This window comes from Melanostigma gelatinosum (genome assembly GCF_949748355.1).
Source record: "Melanostigma gelatinosum genome assembly, chromosome: 17".
Taxonomy (NCBI): Eukaryota; Metazoa; Chordata; class Actinopteri; order Perciformes; family Zoarcidae; genus Melanostigma; species Melanostigma gelatinosum.
The window spans coordinates 8,265,718-8,285,071 of record NC_136650.1 but is presented as its reverse complement, the minus strand read 5'-3'; the positions used below and the strand labels follow the sequence as shown (position 1 = coordinate 8,285,071).

Sequence of the window (19,354 nt, the reverse complement as noted above, 5' to 3'; positions counted from 1 at the left end):
TACCTGAAGTTGTTCGAAGTTTAGATTTGAAATGATCTATAGTGCTTCATTTTCTATGTTCTATTGGTTTTCCACAGCCACAGCTTTACACTCATTTTGGATACAAGTGAAACTGAAACCAGGACAACTAAAGTTAGACTTTGAAAGCATGGCTTAAAATGGCCACTGACATTTTCACCGAAAGAGATAAAAACATCAAATCTGTGTGGAGCAATGAGAAGACGATAGCCGTTCTCAAATGAAGGTTTTAGGTTTGATTGGAGCCGTTTGATTGGAGCCATCTCCTTGCCTCTTCTTCTGCAATGATTTAACAGCACCCGAGAAGGAGCGCCACCAGCTGGCGTCTGTTAATCTCAATGAACCAACTCCTAATCGTCGCGTAACAAGAGCGGATGGAAACACGCATCCATTTGTGTTTACATCGGCCAAGTCTGTCCACATATTGTACCGTCCTCGGCTGAAACTAACATACCAACATACTCTCCCTCACATGTTCTTCTACCTCATCAACGTCAACACAAACGCCTCCCGAAGAAAAATCGGACAAACGGATTCAATGCATCTGTATAAAATATGTTTGTTTTCATTCGGTTTCCAATAAAGACGAGAACATTGAACCCCTGCCCTGTTTTGTAACAAATAAATCCTGCTACACCTCTTCTGTTATCAGAGATGTAGCCGAGCCTCCGCTGCCGCATTGCCGGAGTCGCTGCGACAACGATCTGAGAGGCAGACAGCGCAGCTCGGGGAAGGATTAGACCAAAGCAGTGGGAACAGTAATAACAGCTGCTGTCGTGGCAATGCCCCTCAGTCAACGAACAGGAACAAAACACCCGTTCAGCTCTGCAGGACGGAAGGGAAAAGGGAGACAGACTGTCTCCTTCCACTTCTTTTCTTACTTATCCAATCTTGTTCTCTCGTTTTTTGACTGCTCGCCTCGTCACGACTGAGCAGAGTAATTGGACTTTCCCTTCACTCCAGCTGTGCAGCAGTCTCAAGTGGTGAGGAGCTACGTGTTGAATGATGAGCCGGCGATGAGGCAGCATGACGAGGCTGCCGTATTCCATTGTTTGAAAAGACACAAGGAGAATGTACACTACAGGACTAATTCAGGTTTTTTTCACGGCCTTTCAAATGTTTGATGGTGAAACTGTGTTTGTGAAACAGGAAGTAAAGTGCATCTCAGGTGCTCAGGGATGTGTGTGTTTGACTCACCAGCCCCTCGTGGCCTCCTCCTGCTCGTTCCACACTCAAGTGTTCATCGGAGCCCTTTAGTTTCCTCACCTGAACCCAAACACACACACACACACACACACAGACAGATTAATGGTGAATAAATTAATCAAGAAACATAACAAAAGCACCAAGACAGTACAGGACACATAATCATCAGCTTTAAAGAGGTTTATTAGTAAATACCATGGCTTGACATATACACTTTCCTCATCTTTGCAGAATGTCATCTTGATTATATAGTGTGTGTAAATGAAAAAAAAACACACCTTCTCCTTCCATGAGGAAAATAAACTTTAATAGCAAAAGTTTGCCAAAGAAATTATAAAGTTTGGATGATTTCCTCATTCTCCACTGGATCCGGCCAATGTGGATAAAAGGTAGTTGCTACTACACCCAACACAGTAATCTTTCAGAAATGAGCCCACATAGACAGGAAGAGGAACAGTGAAACCAGGGACACTTGGAGACAGCCTCATCCTCAAATACAGCAGCAGGAGCGCGATATTTCCCCGAAATCGCTCAGTCTTCTGTCAATTGAAGTGCTAAAAATATTCTGGAATTGGACAAGCAAGAGAAGTTACACATGACACGTGGAGGCTGAGCTCTGCAATAGTGTCACTCCTGGATTTTAACATCTTTCACATTCTGGCCCTCATTTTTTAAATTTTAAATACATCCCTCCTCACTTTTGCCGCATCTTTTATTTTATTTTTTTATCTTTCGCTTGTTGAGTATTTTCACTAAATTAAGCATGATTTATTTTCACGCTTAACACACTTGCTGCAAGACTTTATAGAGAAAACGAGGAATGATGAGAATGACGGGAGAAATGTTAAATGAGACTCATGGGAGATGATGTCATTTAAATTGAAAAATGGCAGGGGAAAAAATCCTTCTCCTTCAGACTCACTGAAAGAAAAAGCCAGTGGACTAAAAGCAGAACAGAAGGAAAGGGAGGGCGGGCTGCAATGAAAAACTTCTCACATTTATAAACAGACACACAAACAGGAATCTCAAGAGAAATGCCGAGGCTTTCCACTCACCTCCCACACAACACATGCCAAGAGCTTGGACCAGAGTCGTGTTTACAACTCGGTTACCACAAGTGTCTGTGTGTGTGTGTGTTTTTTTTACCTTGGCACTGGTGTCGGAGTGACGTCTGGCACACGCTTGGAGCTGACTGATCCAAAACTGCTGCTCCTTGGCGTCGGAGGCTACAGAGACACACGGAGCAAAAACACACAATTAACTTCCTTTACACACGCAAGACATTGAGAATTTCCCCATCAACCCTTAATGAGTTCACAGTCGGGTCAATATGCAGTTATAAGAAAGCCTTAAAGTGTCTCCACATCCCTTCAGTTTATGTGTCGTATGGTGACTCCCACTTCCACGGGTGAACTTTTAAATTATTGCCCAAAGTTTTAAACATCAACTGGTGGAACAAGTTATCACAGGATTATTTAAAAATGTTTAAAAAACGGAGGTCATGTCCTCGATAAGTTTATAAAGAATGTGGGAGTTTGAGGAATGCACTTAATGAATGAACAGTGCGTATTTAACTGGCAGATTCTAATCATTGTAGACTCAGGATTTGACCAGTTTTAGGCAGCAAAGTTAATGAATTAATTCATTATAAGGTCGCTGTTCTGGCATCAGAAGTCTATTCTTAGTAGCGAACAGAAGGCTTGGAAAGATAATTCAGACTTTAATGTCGGGTAATGAAATCAACAGAACATTCATTTAAACAGTAAAAAATCCAAACTTTCCGAATGGGATCTGGTGAGTGGAGACTCGCACAGGGCTGCAACTAATTATAATTTTCATTGTTGATTCTTCTAACAGTTGTTTTCTTATTTATCAATTCATTTTTACGGCTGTGGATGGTCAGAAAAATTGTTAAGTCAGAAAGAAATGCAGCAGTCTGACGCCAAAAGATAAAGCAGCAAATCTTGACATGTAAGAAGCTGGAGGTGCAGAATAATAGGCATTTAAGATCAACAATTAACCAATTCATTGATTTTAAAAGTGGCTGCAAATTAAAAACGTTGTTTCAGCTCGATACTCATGAGCGCAGTATTTCTTAACTCCTGGTCAATCCCTTGGTCTGTAGAAATGATCGAATACTGGTAGTTAGCTTTTTTGTATTCCGTTGCTGCCTCTTGTAAATATTTCTTGGCTCCAACATCATAAGATCAGATTTAACTGATCTGAACCAACACAGTGAAAAGTATTTTGACCCCAAACACGGTTCACTGAAACACTGCGTGATAGGAAACAAACACACAAACACACAAACAGCATTAAGAGCAGGTGGTGAGTGTATCATGTTTCAAGTGTGGTTTGTTTCATCTCGAGCAAACAGCCCTTTCAAGCAATAATATTGCTTTTCGTGGAATTCAAGATTTTTAAGTGAGTATAACCCAAGCTTAAGGCTTCATTTGCCCCAAAATGCAGATCTAAGAACAACAGATGCACATTCAAACCACTGCTGGAATACTTTTGTTAAATGTGCTTATTGGGTTTGGATTGATACCACTCTGTCAGTATGAAGCTACAGCCAGCAGACGCTTAGTTTAACTGAGCATAACCAGTGGAAGCTGGGGGAAAACAATGTTTTTTTAAGTGTAATCACGCCAAGCTAGCAGTTTCCTCTCGTTTCCAGCCTTTGTGCTAAGCTACGCTAAGCTAACTGGCTGCTGGCTATACCGTACAGACGTGCGTTTACTCTCATCCAACTCTTCCATTCCTTTAAATGCACTTAAATTGCAGCGAAGGGGGAACCAGCATAATCATTTCAGAGCAGGTTTTAAGGTGGAATAGACAAGTGTTTTTAAATGTAACTAGAGCCTGTCTTGAGCTGTGTTGGATGTCAGTGATCTCAAATGATTATTCAACCAGCCCACTGCCTATCATGTCAACCCCAGCTAGAAGACCAACAGAAGACAAGAGGAACAAAAGAATACTAGGTACAAACGTCTTCAATGTCATCAAATGTTTTTTTAAAACTGTTCAGTTACAAAAGGGAAGGTGTGTGGCAGGTAATCGGTACACCTGAGCACAGTCGTGTTTAAGGGTGCCTTTGATTTTCTAACACTGTGATCAGTGGTACGGTGAGTACTAGTGAAACTGGACTGAAGTTGATCCGTGCAGCAGCACTTAGGAGAGAAACAGGAATGGGACACCCTTAGCCTTTATGGATCCTCACATGAATGAAAAAGACTGAGGGTGGGAAACAGGAATACACCACTTACGTCTTAAAAAAATGTATTAGGCCTGCCAAAAACATCAGGCTTCTTTCAGATCCAAACAAGGGGGCGATTTCCACTTTCAGAATCCTATTTTTGCCCTCTTCATTTTTACAGTTTAGTCCAATTATTAAAATCTCTTTAAACAGTGTCTTCTTACTATCCAGCCTGTTGTAGCTGTATGCAGCCGGAGAGGAATCCTGTAGATACTACTCAGGGCTGAAGGCCCGCACGCCACCTCCGCATTTTGGGGTCTTATTTACGGACAGTCCCCCCTAAAAAAACACTATAACTCTCGTCAATCAATCAAAGGAAATGTATAAAATGGCAGCGTAACGATGGACATTTATGTCTTTTGTTTGTTAGAAGAAATGTCATCGTATAGCAGCAGGACATACAAGAGTAAGACAAAAAGTCAGTGTGGTATGCCATCAAATTGTGATTAGTATAATATGTTACACAACAGCAAAAATTAATTAATTGTGTTATATGCCATAAAAAATAATATAAATTGTATGAATAAAAAAAGTAATTAATAGCCATAAAGAAATCCTGAGGAGGATGGATTGTTTCATTAAAATTAATTACATAGCTCGTGAAATTAAACTTTAACAGGCGCAAGAATCGAGACTGGGAGCATTTCAATTGCCTCCCAACGGCTCTCAACATGTCGACGGCAGGCCGGCGGCTCGTACAGCAGCTGACGGTGCTAACAACAGTGCAAAAGTGCTGACAGAGCTAACAGTGTTTACCCGAGGGGGGAACTAGAGGGTTTTTGTATGAGAGCAGTGCAGAGCAGCGGCTGTGAGCTAACCGGTGGGGGACGTTCACACCAACATGCACTAACATGCACTAAAAACATGCTCCGTCAACGACGCAAGGAGACGCTCTGATAACCACACACACACACACACACACACACAGTGGGAGAGCGACTTTTTCCTCTGCTCAGGTCGACATTACTCATACCTTTGCAGAGCAAGTTGTTCGCTGCTATATAAATGTTCAGAATGTTAAATACAGCTTCTTTACATTAAACCCCCCCCCCACAGAAGCACCTGTGCCGAGTAACGACCTTCCCCACTCGTTCCTTTGCTGCCACCATCCACAGAAATCACTCACTCTAAAGGGGCTCGCTAGAGTGAGCAAGCGACTAAATCAGATATTTGTCTCCGTGATGTGCACAAGCCTAGCTGTGATTGAAGATAATTAGCCGTCTGTATTGAGCGGAGCAGTGCGGCTATGCTAATATGCACCTGTTTGCATGGTGCCGGTATACACACTGCTTAGCTTAGAGCAGGACCTGCTGTTCCCACTCAGGGAGAATACTGTTTTACTGATGAGAATTTCAACACTTTGAGGTTTGGGACTAACTGTGACACTCGTACCGGTCTGCACGTCCCATTTAAATGTGGGTATCCATCCCAGAGACGGCTGAGCGATATGCGAACACTACGGAGAGAAAAACTCCTTTCCAGTCGATCGTAGCAGCGCCATCATCATCTAATTATACCCATTTCTAATTACAGCGTTGCAAAAGATGTCATTGGTTATGATAATGAGGACTAATAATGAGGATTAATGCGCACTTTGATTCAAGTGCTGGGGGATATTACGAGGGGGGCAATTTAAAAGGTATTTTTCAAGAAGATGGACAAGCTGACAGGGACTATAGAGGTTAACAGAGTGGCAACCAATTACAGCAACCGGCTTTTACTCATCAAAACGACATCCCTGTAATCATTTATACTAAATCAGTGACGCTAGATTATATGCTTGGAGAAAATTAGTTGTAAGTCATTTCAGCTTTAACCTTAGGCTTAATTTGCTCTTAACAGCTTTTATTCAACAGCGATAGAGACTGCCGGACCTCACATCGGTTGTGCTGAGCTTTTCATTTTACTCTTTGATGCAGTAAAGCAAAAAGGGTAATGAATGTTAACATTAAGCAGAATAAGTGTGCTTATACTTCACTGATATTTGACTCCATAAGAAGGAAAAGCACATAACCACCATGGAGGAAGGCAGAGCATGAAATGTTTTTGAACTGTTGCCATTGACTTGATAAAATAAAAAAAATGCAAGAAAGATGTGAATTTGATGAATTTTTGTTGGTACCCTATAATACTATAATAGATGTGGTATAAAGGTCATGAAATGAGTGTTTCCATCGTACTCGGGTACAAATCTACTCTGGTAAAAGTATCCAGTGGCTCATAATTCAGAGTAAAAGTCACTTTTTGCGGGATACTGGCGGGTTTTAGACAGTTGGCGGTACATTTCCCAGCTCCTCCTGTCCAAGTGTCCTCGAGCGGGACACTGAACCATAAGTTGCTCCCCCTAAGGCTTACGATGGGTTAAATGTAAAACCCCGTTAAAACCAAACTAACCGTTTGCTGTTGCAAATGCCAGAAATATTTTCGGCAAATTTGTGACGAGGAATGCTCTTAGGGAGTTGATAATACGCAATCATAAGAACAGGTTTTTTTGTTCTTATCATTATGATGCAGAGCGGAGATTGTTTCAGGCATCTTAATCAGCCAGATGGACCGCTGAACACAAACTGACCCTTTCATTCATTGGCCCGCTGTCTCATTGAGACACCGTATGATAAATGGCTTAATCTTCCATCTGTGCAGTCAGACATGATTAAATTCACACTGCGCTTCACCTTTACTCAGCAGCAAAACACCAACAAAGGCCCCAACAATCTCCCCACATCCGACAATGAAATACTTCCTTTATATTATTTTGCACTTTGGTTTAGAGCCAGAAACCCCTCAGGCTACTTAACAGCTGCGTTGGTTGTCACATATGAATCCCTCGTTGGATCAGACTAGACATTCTTGCATTTATGATGAAACGTTACTACGAGTTAGGAACAATTGTTGCACAGAGGGCACCCGAATGACTTCATTTAAAAACGACAAAGAACAGATAGGCCTATATATACACACACACACATGTTGTTTCCTTCATTTGTATAAATGTATATCATCTGGCAGAAATACATTCAAATGATCCTTTCCATAATAATGTTAGTATACAAAAAAATGCAAATAAATAAATCTGAAACGCCGTCACTTTAAGGTAGCTACAGAGCATCTGTGCATCCAGTCTCTTATACCAGTTAGGGACAAAGAAATGTGCTCAAACCCTCTTGAGAAACAAGGCATGAACAGGAGAATAAAGGTGGCATTTAAAGCTTTAGACACAGACCATCAGTGAGATGATACGCAGCTTACAAATACTGTAAAATGACTCCCGACTGAACCTTCAAGTTCCATTTTCTTTCCACCCTCAAGGTGTTCTTTCGGGGATTCCCATGGTAACCAACACCAGACCCGAAGTGTACCGGCTAATCTTAATCACCAACCATTGAGAACGTACTTCTGAGCCTCTTGTGCTGATATTCGATAACAAGGACGAATGTTTAAAAATCTGATGTCTGCTGTCCGGGGTCTCAAAAGCTTTTCTCGCTCCATGACTTTCTTTATCATTCTCAAATCTCACTGAAGCGATGGGGATGGAAGTACCTCTGCCTGTGAGCTACTCAGCCCGACTTCTTCTTCTCTGTTGGATCATCGTTTCCTCTTAGTGCAATACACATGGACCACCGAGTTGATCGGAGAATATAGGCCGAGTTATTCTGACATCCTCCCCCTCGAGAGTGTCGGGGGACATTCCAGCGGCTCAAGTGGAGCGAAAGAGAGTTTCTCTCGCTTCAGTGGATACAGGTCAGTGAAGGCAAAGACCTTCAGCACAGTGACCCGCTACAGGCTCTTTGTCTGGCACCGGCTCTTAAAGAGATATTTCACTTTGGAGTAGATCTTATGCTTCGTCCAAACAAGTCTCCTCTCTACTCGATATACAGCGTTTCTTTCAAACAACAAAAAAGTGTTGAAAAATAAAGCAATTAGCATAAACGTTTGCACTGAAGTAAGTACTTCACAAAAAAATATTACACTTCAGTTAGGGCTGCCTTTTTAATCATGATATAGACACATCATAGTTTTGCCACTAACTGCTCTCTGTATATAGTCCCCATGTTCGTTATTCATGTTTTGCCTCTTGAAAGTATATTTTTGTTTGTATGAACCGTATGTTTACAGCATGAACTGTCCCACTGAGTTTGATTTTGAAGGCAACATCAGAACACAATTATTATTTCTTTATGATCGCATTTAGTGCAGTTAAATGTAAAATTCAGTGCTACTTCTCATCAGCTTTAAACCTGAATTTATCCATTTTTTGTCCACTCACGGGCAGCGAAACAACCAGTAAACACAACATTGACATATCATCATCATCATCTTATAAAGTTAATACATCGAACGTTATCACTTGTAGTTTGACTTTGTAGTTGTGTTTTTGGCAACCTGGTAAATGTCCAATAGTCATTCTCTTTTAGCTTTATTTGGTGTCTACCAGCTCCTGTGGGAAATATCCCGCTCTTTAGCTGCTAATATGTTCACCAGCTAGTCACTAACTTTTTTCGTCTGCCATTTAATGCAGGACAGGTAGTGTTCAGTGGATTCATCAGAGCTATTCCAGTGAAAACAGCTGCTTGCTGTGACAGAACGCAAGTTTGATGAGAGCGGGGAGAGTGATTCAAAACAGTTGAAGTGGACGGCTGTAAAACCAAAACAATGAGCTGAAGAACGCCTACATGCTTCCAGAGCCTGTGGGTGGTGGGTAATGTAGGCCAGAGAAGGGGACGCACCACCCTACACTGCAATCTGGTAAAGTTAAACTGAAGAAAACGCCTGTGTCGTCCTTGCCAAGTCTGGATTATGGTATTGTTGTTGGGGGTGTCGTGATAAGAGAGGTAGTAGTGGATACCAATACCAGTCAATTTCACAACTCTTGATACCTAATTCGATACCAGGGTACTAAACAAGAGACAGTGTTTGGTTTGTCTGTTCTGGGCCACTGTAGAAACATGGCGGTGCAACATGGCGGACTCTGTGAAGAGCACCTAACCCTATTTTGGTACAAACCATTCATTCTAAGCTAACGGAAACACAATGATTCTTAGTTTTAGGTGATCATACACTTATGGAAACATAGTTGTGAATATTATATTTCATGTCTCCTGATAGATCCCCCAAAATCTTACACGCTGGCCCTTTAAGAGTAAAACCCTGCAGCTTTAATTCTAATAAGTGCTTTCCATAACCAGATGTGCAGTGCATTCACAAATACTGTGCAGATAAAGATAATTCATAAACACCTCAGTACGTACACACGGCACTCCAAGTGACTCAAACATCTCTATCACACACACACACACACACACACACAACTCAGTGTTTGTACTTTGCCATATACGGGCAACCTGAGGCCGGCATGAGGTCATACCTCTGAGTTTGTACAGCTCTCCATTGACAGAGTTTACAACGAACATGTGGGGAGCCTCGTCGCTCGTGGTTACGGAGGCACCGATCAGGGGCAGGGACCCGCGGGGCTTCTGGCTCTTCCCCTGATCGCTGACAAAGTACTGCAGCTGTCCCAACTCTGGATCCAACACAAAGTACCTGCATGGGAGGGAAACACGAAAACAAGACGGAGAGTTAGGAGAGTAATGGGCCAGGGAGAAAGAAGGGGGAGAGGGGAAACAGAAGGAGCACCGGGAACGTTAATCATTTTTGCTTTATGCTCTCATTATCCCGGCTTGTTTAGTGGTAAAAACGTTTCGTTATATTCCCGTCCCGCAAGCTTCCCAAGAAGTGTGTGTGAGAGAGTAAGAAAGCAGGGAAGAGGGCTATGAATGAGGGTGAGACGAGGCACGAGAGAGCTGCTGTAAAAACACACAATATCCTTAATTTTCTCACCTCCCATGCAACAACGCCTGCAGGATGTAATTTACCACGGCTCTCTTCACGCAAGATGCATTAAAAATACCCCTCTGTGCACATTAAGGCCCGCTTTCACCTACATCAAGCCGGCAACTCAATTTCAAATTACTCAAGGTAGCAATTAGTGCGGTCATCTTGAGCAGAAGCCACAGCTCGAGGCGTGCAAAATCAAAGCCCACATTTCCCCCTTTGTGATGAATGGATCACATTCAATCATTGCGTAATTGAATCTCCACCTCGCTCATCGCCGGTTGGAAGAGTCAAAGCGAGACAGACACGAGAGAGGAGCAGAGACATTTCATTTCCCGTGGCCAGAAAGGATGGTGTAGGACATTCAAGAACAAAAACGGCCTGTCCGCTGCTCTTAGCCATTTCTTTCTTTTCTGCATCCCAACACGGGCCAGAGTGGCACCGGGTGGCTTTGGCTGACCTTCACATGTTTGTGTCCAGCGGCCTGAGGTAACAGCAGTTGTCTTTGTTCCGCTCCGCGTTGTCGCCTCGTTTTTTTCCCCTGATAATCCTCGTGTTCGCAATCAATGTTCTCTTTCTATCCGCGAGTACAGAAGCGGCGGTATTGATCAGGCCTTTGCCGAGCAGCGCAGCCGTTGCTCTAGCCTGGAACAGATCAAAGACCTCTCCTGACTCCAGTATCTCACAGGTGTTCATTTTCAAAGGACAGCTACGGGTCCCTTCAGTCAGCCTGCTGCAGTTTCACACACTGCCACTGCCTTTTCATCTATAACACCAATGTCATCACAATTCACCTCCAAAAACATTTTCTCATGTCATTGATAAAATGTAAGAAAATGGTTGAAAAATGTAAATCACACTTTCCTAAAGCCAAAGCGTAGATTTCAAATTGCTTGTTTTGTCAAACAATCAGTTTGATTTTAAAACGGACACAGAAAAGAGATTAATTTGCCCAATTGAGAGGCTGGATGTCGGTAACGTTTGGGTTTTAGATGATTAAAAATAACTAGTTGCAGATTAATATTCGATCAGCTAATTTATTAACTGCTCAATCGTGCCAGAAGCATACCTTGTGTTTGGGTCCAATTAATTCCTAGCGAGACATATTCAGGACCACAACCAAGAATCGTAATAGAAATGTATTGAATATACAATGAAGCTGCAAATCCTCACATTTGAGACGCTGGTACCAGCGTGGACCTTATTAGGCGGATCAGGTATCAGACAAACAGGACTACTCCACAGTCAAAACTGTTTCTTTGTGAATGTCATGTAAAAATGTCAGTTATATCAGTTGCATTCACTCAGTCAGATCAGGTCGCCAACCCGGTTTTCCGTGCCACAGCGATACCTGGTCTGAATGAGGACTTGTATCTTAACAACCACTGGATGGATTGCCATGAAACTTGGTCCAGATATCCATGGTGATAACCCAACTGTTCCTCTAGCGCCACCATAAGGTTACATGTTTTGTCTGTCCAGTACTTTTGTTTATGACCAAATACCTGCAAACTAATGACATTCCTATCAGCCTCAGCCATCCGTCGTATTTAGTGCTAATTAGCTGATGTTAGCATGCTAACACACTAAACACAGACAGTAAAGATTACCGGTACATTAATACATCCGCCAAAGTACAGCCTCAGAGCCGCTGTAGCATCACTGTAGACTGTTGGTCTCGTTTTCGTTTTTTTATCATTCAGTCTATAAAATGTCAGCGAAGTGAAATTGCTAACAAGTTCCCATCAGAGCACATGGTGAAGACATCTTGAAATGGATTTTGTGCAAGACACAAATACATTTAATTTGCAATTAATCTGCTGAATTCACAGGTGTTCATTTTCACAGGATGGAGCCAGAAAATGTAAAACATTTTTTGCTCGATAACCACAAGGTTATTTAGTAATTGATTAAATCAACTAATTGCTTCAGCACTAACATTTGTTATTTCGGATTAAAGATCCCATCACGAATGGCCTTCGTCTACAAATATGTGAAAGATAAGAGAACAAAAGAGCTCCGTTACTGCATCCTTGACATCGGGCCTTTTCCCATGAACCCTCTAGAGTTCCCCAGAGAGGATGCAGTGAATACCGCTCTCTGAAAATTGATCCCCACTGGTGTTGCCCCCTTCCATCAGGCGAGCTGGTGATTTATGTTGACCACAGCTAACCAGGGAACGATCCGCCTGCGTCAGTTTTTTTTATTCAGGCATCTCTTTTTGTCACACACACACACACACACACACACACACACACACACACACACACACACACACACACACACACACACACACACACACACACACACACACACACACACACACACACACACACACACACACACACACGCTTTTCAAAAACTATACCCACTAGCTTTGAAATGTAATCACTCACCAACTCAAGAATAAACATCTGTAACAACAAAGAGCTTTCTGATACTGATCCATTTTGTTTTTGCAGATAACATAAAGTAAGCCGCCACCATAACAATACTGTTAAAAGAGCTGAGTCAAGCACATTTATCCACACCGACGGAAACACTGCCATTTCCTAATGCAGAAAATAGCTCGTCAGCAGACTTTGAGTCTCTTCTCTGCTCTTTTGGCAGTTCATTCTTAAAAACACTCAGAGGAACGTCAGAGCAGGAGGAAGGCAGTAAATCACCCTAGTTATTGGCAGGCAATGAGAGTTATACTTGTTCAGTAGTAAGATGAGTAGCATGGCCCCAGAATGCGACCAAACATTTTCATTGGTCGCACCGGTGAGCCTGACCTTTAGCAGGTCTGTCTAAGTGAGTGGGTGTGTGTAGCGTTATTATTTTTACCCCGCCCATATTCTGCAGAGACCCGTCCTCTACTCTGCCTCTGATTGGCTCTGACATTAGTATTCTTCACTGCTGAATGAGACGGTGGAGAATAAAAAATAAGGCATGTTTGTACTCCTCGAGCAACATCACAACCTTAAAACAAAGCAGTAATTCAAAATGAAGAGAACTATCGATTGTTTTTCCGTCAAAAGAAATGACCCAACATCTTATTTGGCTGCACCTACATGAAAACGTTTATCATCACACACTATCATAGGAGAGTCTTAAAGCTGTGTGAAATGATATTAACTTATAGGAGGCAGAAAAGCTCCAAAACAGACAGAATGCTCAACTTTTCACCAGCCACTCCTTCATTTTGGGTTCTCGGTTTCGGACTTCTTGGCTTATTTATTGGAAACGGCTGTCTAAATGAAGCAGTTTTCAGGCATGCACCCCTTTAAGGTAATTTAATGCCAATTTAACATGTTCTGAACAAGCACCCTGGTGACTTTTAGCCACAATGGCAATCTTACTAGGTCGGATCTGAGAACATTTCCGTTTCAATTTCAGAACAACACAAGTCTGAATTGAATGTTGCCAGATTAGCGTAAAAGCTGCAGCAGCAAATAAAGTAAAACATGCACAGAGAATGATGAAATACACAAGCGGTAAGAAATGAAGCCAACAAGGAAGTGCCAAAAACTGTTCCTCAAATGGCCACTCGAGGCTGACCCCAGAAATCCCCATCAATCCCCATTGACCTCAATGTTAAAAAGCCCAACTTTACAGCAGAAATAAATATGTATACAGTCCGGTACTAAAAGAATGCTTTGGTCTCTAAAGCTAATATTCATGACCACTGTTTACGTTTTACATAACTCACCTGTTTAAATTATATTGAGGCTTAAAAGAGAGCGTTGCTGCTTTAAGTGACAGTTGGGTGGTGTCACAGGTTGCTAGCTGTCTACTAGGTGTCGCCTCGGCTAATTCACTGAACTTGACCTCTCCGCTGTGTTGGTGCCTTGCAGAGAATTTTTCACGCAATATCTGACATTATAAGGCTTGATTGTTAAGCCAGCCATCCTGTTGTTCGGGCGTTGGATGATGGTCCACTTAGCGTTTAATTCCTGCCGATGGAAACAGTGGTTGACAATCGAATCCTAACTTAAGACCCAGTTCCTCGTTTGCTCTGGAGCTTTCAACCGTATCACATGGTCTTCATCAGCAGATCGAGTTGGCTCAGAGAAACCGTCCATATTGACTTAAAAAGTGGAAAGTTTGAACATCTACAGTTCCATGGCAACTGAGCAAACCCAACCAGACGACGAGGACGATGTGCTACGATTGAAAGTTCAGAGCAAATTAGTGAGTGGACCTTGAGTTGCAATGGTTTCGTCAACTCCTGAAACTACGCTATTTTGCAGCAACCAGCAAACCAACCACAAACAGTTGAGACAAATGCATGCCATCTCAAAAAAATATGTATAAAAATACAGGCTGAGTTTTTCTTCCTCTTCTCTGCCACAGAAACACCTTCCAGAGCTGCATTACCCATCACAGCTTCGATCAAAGCAGCACAGCAGTGCTCCTTTTCCAGTGAGCACATCTGCAAAGAAGTGATTTATCCCTCACCGCGTACTCCCCACCCAGCTGACCGCTCAGAGAGACATACATTTAGAATGTAGAAATCATTTCAGATCCAGCCTTGTATAAAAGAATACCTGAAAGAGTAGACTGAGAGAGCTCTGAATGTTTGGTACTCTGTAATCTGCATGCAAATGTTGGAATATCACCACACGATGCACAAACACTCAGGCTAAGTCGACGAAAACCATGAACAACAACACAGCAATATCTCCTGCATGAAGGCTTGAATGCATGACCTCAATTCACCCTGCATATTACAAACTTGAATTGTTGCATGCTAAGCGTGAGCAGCTAATGTTAACACACACACACACAGTATGTCCTGTATTGTACTCTGCATTATGTTACAGTCACAAACGCTCCAAGGGTGAATCTTGTCCGACACAGAACCATCTTTGTATCTAAAACAATAGACCCAAAGCTCAGGAGAGATATCATCCAAACTTCTCTTACTTCCAGTTCACATTATTTTGTGGCCACCTCTAGTAGACAACCTAATATATCTTAATAAAGCTGTCCAATGTGTCAGAAAAAGCACTCGCGAGCACGGGGACTAATGGAAAACTGAACTGTAGTGCATGTTTTCTCACTATCTATGAATAAATGTAAACAAAAGAGCTAAAAATTGAATTGAAGGAAGATTGAAACCTACTTTCATAACTGAGCAAGGGATAAGACAATTCATAGTTAGGATTATTAACAATTTCTGGTTTGTTTACATCAATTTAATTTGAAAATACAAGCCATTACTTTCACTTGGTTAAGGTAGGAAACACAAAAATGAACTTAAACTCTTCTACAAAGTTTATGGAAATGTCAAGTATTTATTCAGTTAAAATGATGGATCAGGCCTGTAATTCTCACACCGATTATCGTAAAACAAAAGAGGACAGCAATATCTGAAACAATTCAAGTTACTGTTGTGAATGTGAAGCAAAGCGGTGCTTTACTTTGCAAATTGTCGCTTGTTAAATGGTCTGAAAGATGGTTGAAACCATGTTGCAGAAAAATGACAGATGACCTGAAGTGCAGTTTCACTTACATTTCAAGCTGTTGAGCAAAATGTAGTTTTAAAAACTACCTTGCTGGCAACAAGACCCAATGTTTTTGAACAACTGTCGTGTACATTTTCACTCCAAATGGGCATATTTTGTAAAAATAAGTGTTTTTTCGATGCTTTTCTGGATGTGTAAGTAGCATAATGGCCTCATACAACATAATGTGTACAAACATAATTACAAAACAACTCCAGGCACCATCTTAGTCCACATATATATGGTCGATTTCAGGTACAGATTCATTACGCTTCGATTGTTCACACCCCACCACGTTTGGAACAACCGGCGTGAAGCTAAATATAATCGTTCACTTATCGGCTCCCTGCTATAAAGGCTCCATTTTCAGTCGCGTTTTAGTCGGCGATCGCTCTCTGCGTCTACACGTTTGGGCGAGGCCTTCACCTTCTGTCACCTTGACATTGAAACGGGACAAGTGCCACCGCCGCCAAGAACAAACCCCATTCTTTGACATCACCCTTCCCCATAAAAACCCAGCTTACATTCTGCTCGCAACAACCTGCGTATTGTATACTGTGACATTTGTTTGCATACCTGAGTACAGGTGTTTCAATCAGCAGACTTGACAGGTAGCAAATCCAACATGAATGTCAAACACAATTGAGATTTCTTTAGCTCAATAAGACCTCTCCGAGATGAACACGTGCGTGTGCTGAATCTCATACCCAGGTATTACTCCCGTGGGTGCAGATCAAGATGCAGTTCAGTGCATCATGTGCCTGTCAGTTTAATGGGAGAGCTGGGCGCAGCCATTCTTTCTCTCCGCCTCCCTCCCTCTCTCTCTCACCCCTCTCTCGCATATACACACTGGCTTCCAGCCCAGATTGTACACACTACAGTCTCAGCCTTCTCCTTCTCTGCAGCAGCGCCACGGCGACGGTTATTTTTGTGTGCACATCGGTGAAAAAAAATAAAACAAAAAAATAAGTAATTTCATCACACTACAGCTGAGGAAGAGAAATCCTGCATTATTCATGTTCACTGTGTGTACACTAGTTCAGCCGCTTACAGGGAATTAGCTAGAAAAGTCTTTCTATGCCTCAAACAACAACAACAACAACAACAACGCTCAAACCACAACCAAAGCTTTCAGACATGGCTCACAACAGCAAACAAGTTGAGGCTTTGGCAATAGTTTCAAATGAAAGGCTCGCTCATAGCTACTCATGAAAACGCTCCGAGTTGAGTGAACCGGACAGGGCAGGGAGTGAACCCATAGATGCTGCATGAAGAACATTCGCCCAACAACGCACCGCTGTGATCTCCACAGTTGTTGCTGAGATATTCTGCACTTCATTGTGAGAGCAGGCTGCAGCACTTCACGAGCAGAATACCACCAAAAAACTGTTTAAAGCATTAAAATGAAGTAATGAGGTAATTTCACCGACAACATTTCATCTGGATTTATTGTCCATTATGTGAGGACTGCTGCTTTTCTGAGTCTCACGAGATACTTGAACTTGTTGTGAGCATCTTTTTTTTTACGGCTGCAATGATAGGCTAACTATGTGATTAGTGCAGTAGAGTAGAAAATGAATCAACTCTTGACTGATTAAAAAACAGAAGATGTGATCCTTTTCTGTGTCACATGTGATGGTAAGTTGAATATCTTTGGGTTTCGGACTATTGGCAGATGAAGCAACAATGAAAACATTCATTTGTTGCCGACATTATTTGTACATTCTATAAAGGGGATTAATTACAGTTTCTAAACTAGCAGCAGTTTCTTCCGATGCATATATCAGCATGTCTGCTATGAGCCAATATCTGACCAAAACATTAACCCGGACGATTTATCGGTCGAGATCTAGTCAAATAGTCTTTTAGTCGATCGGCAACAAAATCAATAATTTTTCAAGCAATAATGTCGAGTATTGTCTGGTCCCAACTTCTCAAATGTGAAGATTAAACGAAATATCTTCAGGTTATTTAATTAGAAGATGTCATGCGCGTCTTGTGATGGGCATATGTCGCTGTTTGCTGACGTGTAATAGACCAAACAATTAATGAAGTAAACAACAGATGAATTGAAAAAAATAAAAATCATTAGCTGCGTCTCATGTGGCACCCTAACGTTAGAAAAGACAACACAACTAGAGCTATATGGCTGCAACTAACACTTATTTTCATTGTCAATTAATCAGTTGATAATTTACAAGATGTATTGGTTCATCATCTCATAAAGCCCAAGTTGGAGGCCTCCTCCTTGTTCTGTCTGACCAACAGTTCAAAACCGAGGACTGAGAAAAAAAAGTCAAGTCAAAAACAGTTTCTGTCCCTTTTGCCATGATTGACAACCAAATAACCAAACCAAGAACTAAAATAGTTGCCATTTCAGCCCTAAAACAACACCGCTAACTCTAGCCTTTAAAAATGACTGTAGTTTAGTCAACACACACCTGTTATATGACGTCAGCAAACGCTAGGATTTAACTGGACTGTTGAGTCTCTCTGTTGACGATATCATCTGATTTGTATTAGTTAACCTAATAAGGACCAGAAGAGTAGTTCATTAGCATGCCTACACGACATGTGTGCAGGGTTTGGTTTTAAACCCTCTGACCCCCCCCCCCCTCTCACAGTGACGTGTTGGTAAAAGTGCAACGTGGACAGGCGCAAATATCAACACCGAGCTATCGGACGCCTGAACCGAAAGTGAACCGTGTCCGACGCCCCCCTCCTCCTCTTCCCATCAAACTACATCCGTGTGCTTACCTGTTCTGCCAGCCCTGGATCAGGTTGGTGTATTTGCTCAGCACTCCTTCAAGCTGCCTCTTGCGCGGCTGCTGCAAATTCATGCTGTTCCCCAGCACAGCTCCCCGGCTGCTGCCTCCTCCTCCTCCGGCCGAGCCGCCCAGGGAGCCGGAGCCGGGGCTGTGCGACCCGCTCCTCCCGGGCTTCCTCGTCGATGACGAGCTCCCGCGGTCCGACGGGGAAGAGTTGGGTGTGTTGCCCACGGGTTGCGGACTGCTGAGCGACTTGTCCATCCTGGCGACGGGACGGTGACGAGCGCGAGGAGGAGGGGGAACGGAGATGGACCAGAAGCTGCAGCAGCGGCGGCGGCGGCGGCAGGGAAGATTTCAGCAGAGCATAAGTGGTGAACGGGGCGATGTGTGTCTGCTGAACTAAAGCAGAGGTAGTGGATAAGCATGGGCCGCGTTGCGCCGGTGGTTGAAGCGTCCCTCGGTGCGTGACATATTCCCCCGGTGGTGTGTGTGTCCCGCTCTCTCTCTCCTCTGCAGTGCGCGGCTGTGTGGCACTGTGGGTCTCCTCCGGCGTTTTCCTGGTAGAAAGGGAGAGCAGCGCGCAGACACTCCCACTCCACTCTGGACCGGCCCCGGATATTACAATGCAATCCCATTATACACATCATCATCCCAAAAAAAAAGTATCCCACCCTCCAGAAATACTGCAAATTCTAGCAGGAAAAGCCTCAGATGAGTCATGCATGAGGCTGATACACATCAAGACTTTCTTTATGATATTTTCTAAGGCGTAGGTTGGGTTTAAA

The 19,354-nt window shown here is 42.7% G+C and overlaps 1 protein-coding gene across 1 annotated transcript in view; it reads right to left on the bottom strand.

The window, feature by feature from the left end:
- Positions 1–19,078, bottom strand: part of osbpl10a (oxysterol binding protein-like 10a) — a 56,136-nt gene extending 37,058 nt beyond the window's left edge. Inside the window, exons 1-4 of the mRNA XM_079288565.1 lie at positions 18,559–19,078; positions 9,846–10,021; positions 2,371–2,450; positions 1,216–1,284 (exon numbers count right to left, since the gene is read on the bottom strand). Of these exons, the coding sequence (XP_079144691.1) occupies positions 1,216–1,284; positions 2,371–2,450; positions 9,846–10,021; positions 18,559–18,830 (597 nt within the window). The 5' untranslated portion in view covers positions 18,831–19,078. The remainder of the gene's footprint in view (positions 1–1,215; positions 1,285–2,370; positions 2,451–9,845; positions 10,022–18,558) is intronic.
- Between the last annotated feature and the right edge of the window lie 276 nt (positions 19,079–19,354).